Source organism: Castor canadensis, chromosome 9 (assembly GCF_047511655.1).
Source record: "Castor canadensis chromosome 9, mCasCan1.hap1v2, whole genome shotgun sequence".
Taxonomy (NCBI): Eukaryota; Metazoa; Chordata; class Mammalia; order Rodentia; family Castoridae; genus Castor; species Castor canadensis.
Window position 1 is genome coordinate 14,695,911 of NC_133394.1, and position 12,099 is coordinate 14,708,009.

The 12,099-nt window shown below is 39.8% G+C and overlaps 1 protein-coding gene across 5 annotated transcripts in view; it reads right to left on the minus strand.

Annotated features, from left to right (window-relative positions):
• The window catches only part of Slc10a7 (solute carrier family 10 member 7), a 241,641-nt gene that overhangs the window by 71,106 nt on the left and 158,436 nt on the right, over window positions 1-12,099 (minus strand). For all 5 annotated transcript variants that reach the window (XM_074041244.1, XM_074041243.1, XM_074041242.1 and 2 more), the window contains one exon: window positions 6,582-6,617. In XM_074041244.1, coding sequence (XP_073897345.1) covers window positions 6,582-6,617 — 36 coding nt within the window. The remainder of the gene's footprint in view (window positions 1-6,581; window positions 6,618-12,099) is intronic.

A 12,099-nucleotide genomic window follows, 5' to 3' on the forward strand; every position in this document is an offset into this window, starting at 1 on the left:
TGGTCAGAGGCCTGAATGCACAGACTTCACTTCTGATTCCACGACCAAAGATTTCATCTTGTCAGTTGGGTGTTTTTGGTTCCAGCCTGTTCAATGTTCCCTTTAGTAGGATAAATGCTTAAGTTTCTCCAGAAGCATGCTCTAGGCCTCGGCGCCTACTGGCAAGGGTGCAGCAAGGAAGCAGCATCTTTCTGCTCTGGGGACCCTAGTTGCTCAGGGAGCAGTCTCATAGCACACAGTTAATGCCAGAGGAGGACCCAAAGGGCAAGGAAAAAACCAGTGCTGTCCCGAACTCGCTCTGTGTTTCCACCTCACTTTGGTTAGTTCTGAGAAGTAGGGGAATTGGCATCTCTTGGGTCCACAGTCCTTAAGTGGGGAGGAAGTTTATCAGTGTCACCTCTGGCACCTCTAAAGCATTTAAAAACTGTTTACCAAGTGTTCACCCTGCTTCTCCTCCCCATTATGACTCCATAAGGTGGGGAGGGGTTGGCATGAACATTTACCCAAATAAGCCTTAAATTTCTTCAAGGCAATAGTTATATCTGATTTTACTTTATTTCACCTAGCACCTATATTACAAATGTTCAAGAAATGGTAATTGAGAGCTAATAATATGTCTTAATTAAATTAGTATCTCCAAAGAGGCAGGCTTTATAGGCATAAGCTGGAAACCCAGGTTGACAATGCCTTGTGTTCAGTCTCAGTGGAGTTATGAAATCTCTTTGGATTATGTTTTCTCATATAGGGTGAGGGTAACTCCTACCTCTAAAGGTGGTCATGCTTGTCACATGGATTCTACATAATACCCATACTAGCTACTCATTAAACAGTACTCTACCTTCCCCAGACGCTAGCCTAGAAAACAAGGCATGTGATACAGTGCTGTGAGAATTCAGGCCTATTGGATTTAAGAACTGCTGGATGAGAAAGTAACAGAAGAGACAGATCAATGAATCACCGTCAGCCTGGAAGCTGAGGCTGTGTGTATGCCCTGTGTATATGCATGTGTCTGTGTATGTGCGTACACACACACACACACACACACACACACACACACACACACACACACATCTCCCATAATCACAATACCTTATACATACCTATTTGATGAGGTGCAGGTTGTTAGGAAAACAACTCATATAAAAATATAAAGGGCTGATGTTAACAGTAGAGGTGCTGGTGCTCCCACTTATTGAAGCATGCATGATTCTGAATGGGTAAGCTCATAGGTAAATGCCAAATATCCTAATGTGACCATTCCCACATATGAAAATGGTGTCATCTGTGAACTCTGAGATCATGACTTTGAGCAGTGATCAAATTTTGGACCCTACATGTTTCAAGAAGTCTTGCTGCTTAATTAAACGTTGTTCCTGGGAAATACGGATACAAGTGCAAAGTGTGAGTGACATTTTTAAAATAAATTGGTGGTCTGAAGAATCATGGGATTTAAGTCCATGACAACATGACTGAATATAATGGTTTTCACAATTAAGAAGAACTAGACTGACTTGTTTCTCTGGGTTGTTATGAATATGAAGTATCCCCCCAAAAGACTCGTGGGTTGAAGGCTTGGTCTCCAGCTTGTGGCACCATTGAGAGGTGACTGGGTCAAAGCTTTACCAATGGGCTAATCCACTGAGTTCATATTGAAGGCTACTAGGAGGTGGGTCCCTATGGGAGGAAGTAGGTCCATGGAGGCATGCATTTGAAGGTACAACTTGTCCTAACCCCTTCCTGTCTTTTTCTCTGCTTCCTGGCCACTGCAAGGTAAGCAGCTTTCTTCTGCCCTGATGTTGTTTCTGACTTGTCTAAGGCCTAAAAGCAAAGGAGCCAGTGGACTATGGACTATAACTTATGATTGATGAGCTAAAATAATTTCTTCCTACCATAACTTGTTTTCTCACAGTCACAAAAAATAGACAAGCATAGCTATGAAAAGTTATTTCTATCTTTATCTTAACTTTCAGAGGGAGTAAAAGAGAATTTGAGATATTTCTTCACTTTATTCCTCTTCTTAGAGTAAGCAAGATGTGGTTGGAAAGGTTTGAGGTAGCTCCGATGGGACTTCAAGGGGACAGGAGCCCACAGAAGGAGGCCTTGATGCTGCCTTACAGACGGCCATAGCACTGCTCACCAGAATTTACAACCCAGCAGCCTGACTTCATAGCCAGAATGCTTAGCTCACCACCATGGCCTTTTCTTCTTAACCATTACACTGCAATGCTTTTCAAGTTTTAGCATGTCTCTCCTTCAATCTCTATTCTAGTTGTTGAATAAAGAACATAAAAATGGCTGCTAACCACAGAGCTAGTGATAAGCCACATCAAAGGAAAGATAAACAAGTTTTAGGTGATGCTAGTCATAACAGAAAATCAGAGCTATGCATATGAAAAAAATCCTAAGCAGGGGACCCTTGAGAAACACCAGAATCTTCTACCTACCTTCTCATGCTCCTCAAATAAAATGTTTCTTTCAGTGTAAAAGTCACGTAAAAGAGACTTCCATTCAATGATGTGTTACCTATTTTAGCAATCTCCTCTGAAATATTATAGTTGTGATGCTTAGAATTCCTCCCTTGACTTTTAATTATCTGTGCGTGTATCCTATATTCTCTTTTAAACTGTAAGCTCTGTGAGGGAAGATTAATGTCAGACTGATCTTTATAATATCTGATGTACAGTAGGTACTCAAACACTGAATAAAGGAATGGGTATTTTACTTAATGCTATTTTAAAAACTGTAATTTATTCTTCATAGCAAGTACGAGCCAGGATGTGACTTCTAGCCAATCATTTATCATTTTACCATTTTAATCACTCATTATTCACCCAACTTTCTATTGCCCTTCTTCCAACAAATATTTATTGAATATTTTGCCTTGCAGATAAGGTAATGGATAAGACATGTACCCAGGACAGTGCCTGGCATACAGACAGAACCCAATACATATTACTGAATGAGCAATGAATAGATTTATGCAACACTTTATTAAGTAAGCACAGAAATGGAGTGCAGGTAGAAAATGGTGAGGTTTAATTTTTAAGATGTGTGTAGTATTATAAAATGCTTGTCTGTTAATAGAGATGATTCAGAAAAAAGAAAATTTGATAATATCAGTAAAAGGGAAATCTGTGGGAATTATATTGTTAAGTAGACAATCAGAGACAGCATATCTGGAAGGTCTGGCCTTAGATGGGAGAAAAGACAGTTTATCTATGGAAACAGAACATATGAAAGAATATGACTACAGATGTATGCAGGAGGGGGTCTTGTAGAATGTTTCTGGTTGCTTCTCTGTCCCCATCATCTAATTTCCTTTCTGCATTAGCTGATATGAAAAGAGAGGCATTAGAAATTTGAGAGGCAAGGAAAAGGTGTGACATGATTCTCAAGAGTAAACAAGGGGACATATTAGGGGGCGGGAATAGGTCTGTCAGGCTCACTCGTGTGAATTTCAAATGCGGTTTTCATGGCAGTGTATTTGTTCCATGCACGTTTGGATACACATGCAGGAAGGTGCAGAGTCAGCTTTTGGTAGACTTGGTGCTTGGCCAGGAAAACATGAAGCAGTAAGAGATGAGCAAGATTGTGGATGGTGTCTGTAATAAAGGAATTGTAATGAGGGACTGTGGGACCTGGGCTAGGTAAGATGGAATGTGAGGGAATGAGGATAGGGTAGGGTTTGAGGCGATGTACTGGAAGGATCAACTATGTGAATTCTGAAAACACCAAAGAACTAATCCAAGTGTACTACTGTTAAGAAGAAAACAAAAGGAAGATGCTGATACTTTTTTGGCCTGATAATGAAAGACTTGGGGTTCTATTAAGAATTACCCAACAATAAGAGGGAACAAATGGTATACATGTACTGGTATAAACTTCAAAGAAAGCAGGGGATTTTATGGAGAAGGCATGAGAAAGTAACCTGGAATTGGTAATGAGGCGCAAGGAAGAGGCCTTATCTCACTTGAGGCACTCAGTGGAAGGAAAGACTTGCAGCAGAAAAATGAATCAGAAAACAGGTTTCAGTTGGAGCAAGAAAGAAGGGGATAGTCTGAGAAGAGGTTAATAATTCAGGGAACTGAGATTCCATCAGAAAAAAACCATCTTCACTAGAAACTGTGCCTGAATACAAAGAAATTTCTATTTTCAAAATATGGTATGGCAATGTAATTTTCTGGGGCTATATTAGTTACTTGGGCTTCTGTAATGAAGCCCACAAACTGGGCAACTTAAAACAATAGAAATGTATTGTCCTGTGGCTCTGGAAGTGGAGTGTGAAATCAAACAGCCCTGCTCCTTCTGGAATCTGTACCAGGGACTCCTTCCTCTCCTCATTTCTGAAGTTTTCGCTGCAGTTCTTGATGATCCTTGGCTAGTAGGTGCAGAACTCTAATCTCTGCTTCCATTGTCGCGTGGAATTCTCCCTGGATGTCTCTGTCTCCTCAGCCTTACAAGTATGCTAATCACACTGTATTAAGAGTCTTCCCTATTCCATTATGGCCTCATCTTGATTAATGACATGTGCAATGACTCTATTTTCACATTCTGATGCACTGGAGATTAGGACTTTAGCAAATCATTTTGGGACAGAAATTCAACCTACAGTAAGGGTGTTGAGAAAAAGCAGTACATCTTTTACATAATGTATTCGTATTTTAAGTCACTCAGATTCTTGTCCTGCTTAGAAAATAAGTCCTGTTAACCCCAATGTGCAACAGATTCTCATTGTAAAATGGATGATAGCCTAAACAGACAAAATGAGTATGTACTATATATGTGGTTGCAAATCATGCAACACAGACGTATCTATTGATGTGAAATGATGTCACTGAACTTACTGGGACAGCCTACAGGGTCTTGGAGTCTCTTTCACTCTTCTTAAAGCTGTACTATTTAAAAATGTCAAACAAACTAGAGCTCACCAGCTCATGGATCTGTGAGGGGAAGAAAGTTTGTACTAATATGATGCTCTGAGTAAACTTGCTATGGCATGAAGATGGGAAGTAGAGGGGGAAAGTACTCATCTGTTCCTTTAATCACAAGTTGAAGCAGGGTACCAGAGATTCCAGGGTCAGAGATACTCAGAAGAGATCCCAGGTCTCAGCCGCCTAGCTGTGGCTGTTTAAGTCTCCCCTGCTCTTCTTAAATGAGTCATGTGAGTAACGTGCCCCTCTTCTGCTATGAAGAAAACCTAGGCTATGTGGCCATTTATTGTTCACTTACTAGAGACCAGGCTCTACACCAGTCTCTCATGGGCTTGCATCCTGTGCCTGCTGAGGGCTGCTTCTGGCAAACTGCCCTTGGGATTCCAAGTCTTGGTAAGAAACACTAGTGGATGATTCTAGTTCTTTGCGTCTAGTGAGCATGTAGGCACATTGAAAGTCATTTCTTCCAAATTAATGCAAATATTCACTGTAGTTTTCATTTGACCCACTGCAAATTCTGAATTGGGGGGGGTCCAAATTAATGGGGTTTGTTCTGTTATGGGAAGTGATTGGATTATTTGACTCTTCTGACCTTGTCAGAGTAGAGCCAGCATTTCAGAAGTGAGGGTGAAGCTGTGGCTTATTACTTGAAGGTAATGTCTTTCATGAAAGATGCAGAATCCAACTGTTTAGTAGGATGTCTATTCCTCTCTATTTCCTACACAGCTGGTAAGAAATGAAGTCCCTCATTCTATTACTCTAATTGAATTCCAACTTGGGTAATTACACTATAATTAAATAAATTTTCCCCATAGTTTTAATTCACTGACAAATAGTCCTAGTCAAACAGCTCCATTTCATTCCCAGAAACGCATCCCCACTACATTTCAGTGATAAGTGGAGTGATTTATATTTGGAAGATGTATGCATGGAAAAAAATTCACAGTTCATAAAATATTTTAGGTATCATTCATGATTACATATGCTTCGCTCAGCATGAGATAACATTAATTTCTATTATAATCTTTCATCTAATTTCTCATATGCCTAGTGCCAAAAGAAATAAGACAGTTAATTAGCATTTCTTGTTTTCAGAACAATTTTTGTTGAGTTAACTAGTGGCTTGTATCTACTTGTTGCTTATTTCTAAAGCACATTTTATTATCTTTGGGAGACAGCCTGGGGTACGTATTATGGCTTCCCATTCTACAGATGAAAAAAATCAAGGCAGCCTTCCTTAAGGTAAGGAATTTTGGAACCTGAGCTTCCTCTGATCCTGTGGTCCAAGGGTCTTTCTGTCAAATGTTATCAAACACAGTCACTGTCAATCACTTTTGCTTTACTAATGAGAAAATAAAGAGCAGCGCATTTGTGACCTGTGCTACAGATCATTAATTTGTAATATGGAATGATTTAGGTAGGCACTAGAGGCCGAATAACTGGGGACTGATGCTGTCCTTGGATTGAGGATTATGGGGTTTCTTTGTGACTATATGTTGGTATTTGGTACAGCTCCACTGGGAGACCATTCAAATGTGATGCAAAGTGGTGCAGAAGAATTCAAATTTAAATTTTATTCTAATGACCTTACTTAAAGGGTTGTAGATGGCTTTTAATAAAAGATATTAAAGGCAACATCAAAATACTCACAAAAAGCAGCAGCAGCAATGGTGTTATAACGATGCCCTGAAAGAAATAAAAGAGGTAATGATCATTTATTAGTCTGGAAAGGACACTTTCTTTCCCATTTAAAACTCTGATGCATGCAAATGCTATCCTCCTCACTTCCATTCAATGCAGTTTAGGAATAAAGAAGAGGGAGCCCCAACCCCCTGGCTCTTCTACTACCATGAGTTAGCTTCTCCATTAAGATTTGACATTATGTATTTGGCATCATTAAAAATCCAACCACCAATCTTCCTTGTCTTCCTCTTTTAAACTTAAGTTCCCTTCCACATTGCACATGTATCACACGGAGGGAAGCTGGTGGCTGGCAAGCTTTCTCACTCCAAGGCTTTCAACTCTAACTTGGATAAAGTGCCCCTTTCCGAGAGAAGACAGGTGGTTTAGTCCCAGTTGGGGTCCTCTCCTGAGCAAAGACCACGTCAGTTGTGATGAATGAGATGTCATGATTTTGTAATGTGAACTGATCTCCCCTAGGAAATGAGCTGGGATCTCAAAACTCATTTCACTTGATTAGACTCCATGTCTCCATGGTGGAAGGCAAGTCTTTCATCTAATTCAGCCACATAGGACCACCTCAGTCCCTCTGCCTCCCCCAGGCAGAAAGGAGCAAAAGATTTGTTTTCTTCCATGACAGGGAACAGTTTGAGGCTGTTGCCAATGAGGCAGAATACAAGCTTTTAGGATTCTTGAAGGTAAATCTTTAAAACTAAGTGTTTGAGTTGGGAGTTAACGTGACAGGTTTCGGGTTTAGAGCAGCAGATGGTTATTCGTCCTTCTTAGTTCTTTGTTTATCTCTCAGAACTTTGTTATGATTTATACAAGAAAAAGCATTTCATATTTTTATTAATGCATTCTACTCAGAACTTTAAAATTTCAGAGTCTGAGAGAGAGAGAGAGAGAGAGAGAGAGAGAGAGAGAGAGAGAGAGAGAGAGACTATACCATGCCTAGGATCCAGGTCTAGGACCATTTCATTACTTTTGAAAAACAGTGTCTTTGATATTTATCTTGAAGATATTTTGTCATTATAGTAACCAAATTTTTCTGGATGTGGCATGGGAGAGACTGGCTTATTTGGTATGAATGTTGCAACCACGATTTTTTGGAGATAAATAAATATGCTAATATCCTTATGCAGACTTGTTTTATTATTAAAGAACAGAATGAATATTTATTATTTAAACTTTTGCAATTGGCAAAAGGGGGTATACCATTTTAGTTTAATAGCCATACTTTTAAATCCATTTAGTAAAACATGCATTGCATTGTCAACTCCATTGTAGTCTATGGAACAAATTATCACTAGCACATTTTGGAGAGCTAAATGTGCCAAATGCCAAAATAATTTTAACTTAGAAAGGCTACTGTCCAGGACTGGGGATATAGCTCAGTGGTATAGTGCTTGCCTAGAATGCATGACGAGGCCCTGGGTTTGAGGCTGAGCTTTACAAGGTGATGTCAATGAAGATATCTGGCTGTTTTCAGTCAATATGGGAGCCATCTGATTTCAGGTCATTTTTTTAAACATTTAACTGAACATCCACTTATACAGGCACTGTGCTCCTAGCTGGAGATTCAAGTATGAACACAACACGGAACATGATGTCTATGCTTAAACAGGGGATGCGGACCTACAAAGTACAATAAAGACTGAAACACACTGGTGCAACAGGGGGTGATTATGTCTCTTTGGCAAATCATGAGGTAGGGATACTGAAGAAGGGTACAGAATGAATGAAGATCGATTCAGCAGAAAGAGGGAAGAGGTATTCCAGGAGAGATGGGCACTCGCAAAAGCTACTGAGAAGCTTAGTGGGGTAGGAGACAAAGTATGAAGTAGAGAGATCAGGGACCAGATGGCCGAAGGCCTCACGGTCCAGAAGTAGGAGCCTGGACTTGATTCTATCAACAGTAGCAAACTAATGAAGACTTAAATGAGAGTATAATGAATTAGTCAATAATTCAGTATATGGAGAATGAATTTGGCTTGGCTTCTAACCTGACTAGTTTTTGCCTTTAAATTCACCTAAATCCAAACAAAAGGAAATAGAAAATTCATTAAGGTTAATTATAGAATATCAAAAACACTAATAATACTCCTGCGAAATGAGCATGACATTTATAATGGGATAAGAATTTTAACCCATGAGGGAGGGTGATCACTGTCACCACTCTGGGGACATTTGTCTTATATTGGGGAATTGCTGTCACACTGGTATTACACATGTGTGGGGACCTATGCTCATCTCATTTATCTTTGTAATAATGGGGTGGTACAGTATTAATAATAACACTAGTATTATTAATGGTATCTTGCTTCAGCACTTTCATGAACCTTTTTGAATTAGCCCCATTTTATACATGAGGAACCGAGTTTCCAAAAAGCCAAGCATCCAAACTCGAGATTACAGAGCAAATAAATGGCAAAGCATGGACTTGAGCCAGCTTCATCTAACTCTAAATTCAGAACCCACTCCACTATATGTCTGGTCACTGGGAAGCAGACCTCAGCCACCAATAGAGTTCTGTACAGAGTTCCACTTTTGACACATATGCAGTGACTATTTACCACGCAGTCTTTTACTCAAGTTGACAACTGACTTTTGGAGTCAGTTTCTGGAAAGAAAGCCCTGTTATTGCAGGTTTGTCTGCCTACTCCTTCAAATACATAGTCACCAGCACACAATAGCTTCTTTGCAGCTCCTTCAAGGACTTACGGTACTTATGCCTAAAATATTAAAGTATTTGCCAGAGATAGGATGTATTTTCTAAATCTGGGTTAAATAGTCCTCCTTATTTTCTCAAGAACAGCTATTTAAGTTCATTAATTAAGACTGAACTATTATATAATGCTGAAATCTACTTTTCAGTTGTGTTAGGAAATGAATCAGCCATTATTACATTAACTGACAACAGCACCATAACTTAGTTCTGGCAAAGTCATCACAATTATTATTAAAATAATAACAGCTAATATTTATGAAGACTTATGCCAGATAGTGTGCTGTGGACCATATGTGCTCTTTCATGCAGTCCTCAGAACAACCCTGTGAGGTCAGTACTATTCTGTTTCCAAATACTAGGTAAGAAAACTGAACCTTAGACAGATTGAGTGAAATTGAGTCTCTAGCTCTCTCTCTGTCTCCAGAGCTGTGCATTTGAATGGTATAAATAAAATCATTGCAATGTTAGGCTATTTCTTCAGGGTTCTGTTTTAATAGCAAATCTGAGAGGAGCTTCAGACTCAGTATGTCTTCTGATGACATAAAGCAAAAACTGTGATGTGGCATTTTTTAAAAGTCAAGTTTTTGCAAATATCAATGGTAAAAAGGTAAACTGAAAATTTAAACTGTGACAGCAATAATCATCAAAAGCTGAAAAGTCAAACATGTTATTTTTCTCTTGAACCTATAAAAGTCTCAACTTAACTCCTTTCCCTTTCCTAAGTAGATCCTATACAAGTGGAAAAACTAAAAAGGTGATGGATGAGCAATCCTAGCAAAAGATATTTCCCTGCCCTGTAGATTCAAGGTCAAGATACAGATTTTAGCATCCTGGCAGGTGGGCTGGCGTGTAATGCTTTTGGACAGGAATACCTGAAGAACTCAAGTCACAAAGTGATGGCTTTCATTGTCTCCTGAAAAACTTTTAGAAAATCCATTTACACCACTGTGTGAATGACTGGGTACATATATTCCAATGACTTTAGCAGAAAGGGAGAAAGTGTCAACTCTGAGATACTGAGATTTATTTATATGAAAATACAAACCAACAAGAAAATAAAACTGTGAATCTATTCCTCTCAGCAACAGGACTTGCAAAAAAAAAAAAAAGAAAAAAAAAAAGCCAAAACTGAAGTGAAGTCCTGATTGTATTTTTAACAGAAAATATTATTGAGGTTTTGTGGCAGCAACAGCAGTTAGCACACAGACACTGACTCCTTAGGTTGTTTCTAGTTTTCACAGGATGACAGAAATGTAGCTTTGCAAGGGATCCTGGGGACCCCTGGCCTGGCCCTCTCCTGAAGTGTGACTCCCTGTGCCTACCTGCCTCATATCCTCACTGATAATGTGAGCTAAGTGGCTGTGCCTTTGCCAGTGACCCTCCCAGACTGCAAATGCTCTTCTTCCCAGGGCAGTCAGTCAATGGCCAGGCTTCAGGGCTCTCACAGAAGGAAGTCTGTCTTCCCTTAGAGAAGTTAAAGGCCAGTCTCGCTGTCCTTCTTTGTGATGGCCTTTGAATTGAGCTCTTGCATGGTGTAAATAAAGTCTTTGCCTGTTCAGCCGTGTCCTCTGGTTATCCTTTAAGAGCGATACTGACATTAGCATTTTGGTACCCACACTGTCTTCTCTAGGCCAAAAGTCCTCATTACTTTGTAGGGTAGAATGCGGAGCCTTTCCTTCAACATACATTCAACCAGATGCATTTAAGGGTCCATAGAACCTCTTCCTAAAAATGGAGTCAAGCTTGGAAATCAGACAAAAAAAGAGGACTGCATGACTTTGCAGAGCATTGTCAAACAAAGATTATTTAGCTACCGAGAGGGGTATGTCTTTCTTTGACTTCTATTTACTATTGGTTAGGGACCAGACTATGAAAATCCGCATTAATTTACAGAAATCAATTGTCTCGCAGGGAACACGACCAAAAAAGCCATGGTTTTATTAGGGGCCTCATAATACGAACTAGCTGGTTTTATCTCTGATTTAGCAAACTTATTCAGTATGTTTTTCTGGTGGCTTGTTTTTCTGTAATCTCCTTAGAGAACTTTACCATCCTGTGAGTTCCCCTATTATAAAATGCTTAGATTTTGAATGATGCTCAGATTTAGATATGGTATTAAAGGATGAATGTCAAAATATATAGTAAACTTTAAAGAGGAAAGAGAGATGCACTAGGAGCCTGGGAGAGAAAGCAGCTGAAAAGACAGTGTGGCTATTGGCAAGCAATGCCCCCACACCTGCCTATATGGTCCTCTTTAAAATGTAACTTTCAGTACTGGGACTGTGGCTCAGCGGTAGAGTGATTGCCTAGCACAAGGCCTTGGGTTCGATTCCTGGCATCGGCACCAAAACAACAACAAAAAACCTGGACCTTCACAGCTGTGTCGGGCGGGGGGGGTGTTGCGGGGTATCCTAGCAGCTGACGTGAGCAGTGGGTTTGTTTGCTAGGTACAGTGCACTAGAGTGAAGACAACTGTATGAGACCATTAGAGCTGGATTTCACTGACCACTGGAACATCCTGCTCATCTTCTTCAGTCTGAAACCATGATGCTAAGAAACCTGTTAATACTGAGTCATTTTCCAGGTGATGCTTATGATAGGAAGCAAACATACTGACTAGTTGACATCTTGTCTCCTATAATATAGCCATACTTAAGCGTGTTAATGACACTGAGTTTCTGGACATGCAAAGCTCAGGCCCTGTTCTTAGATTGTGGTGACCCCATAAAAGCAGTATCACCTTGTGAGGGCATACAGACA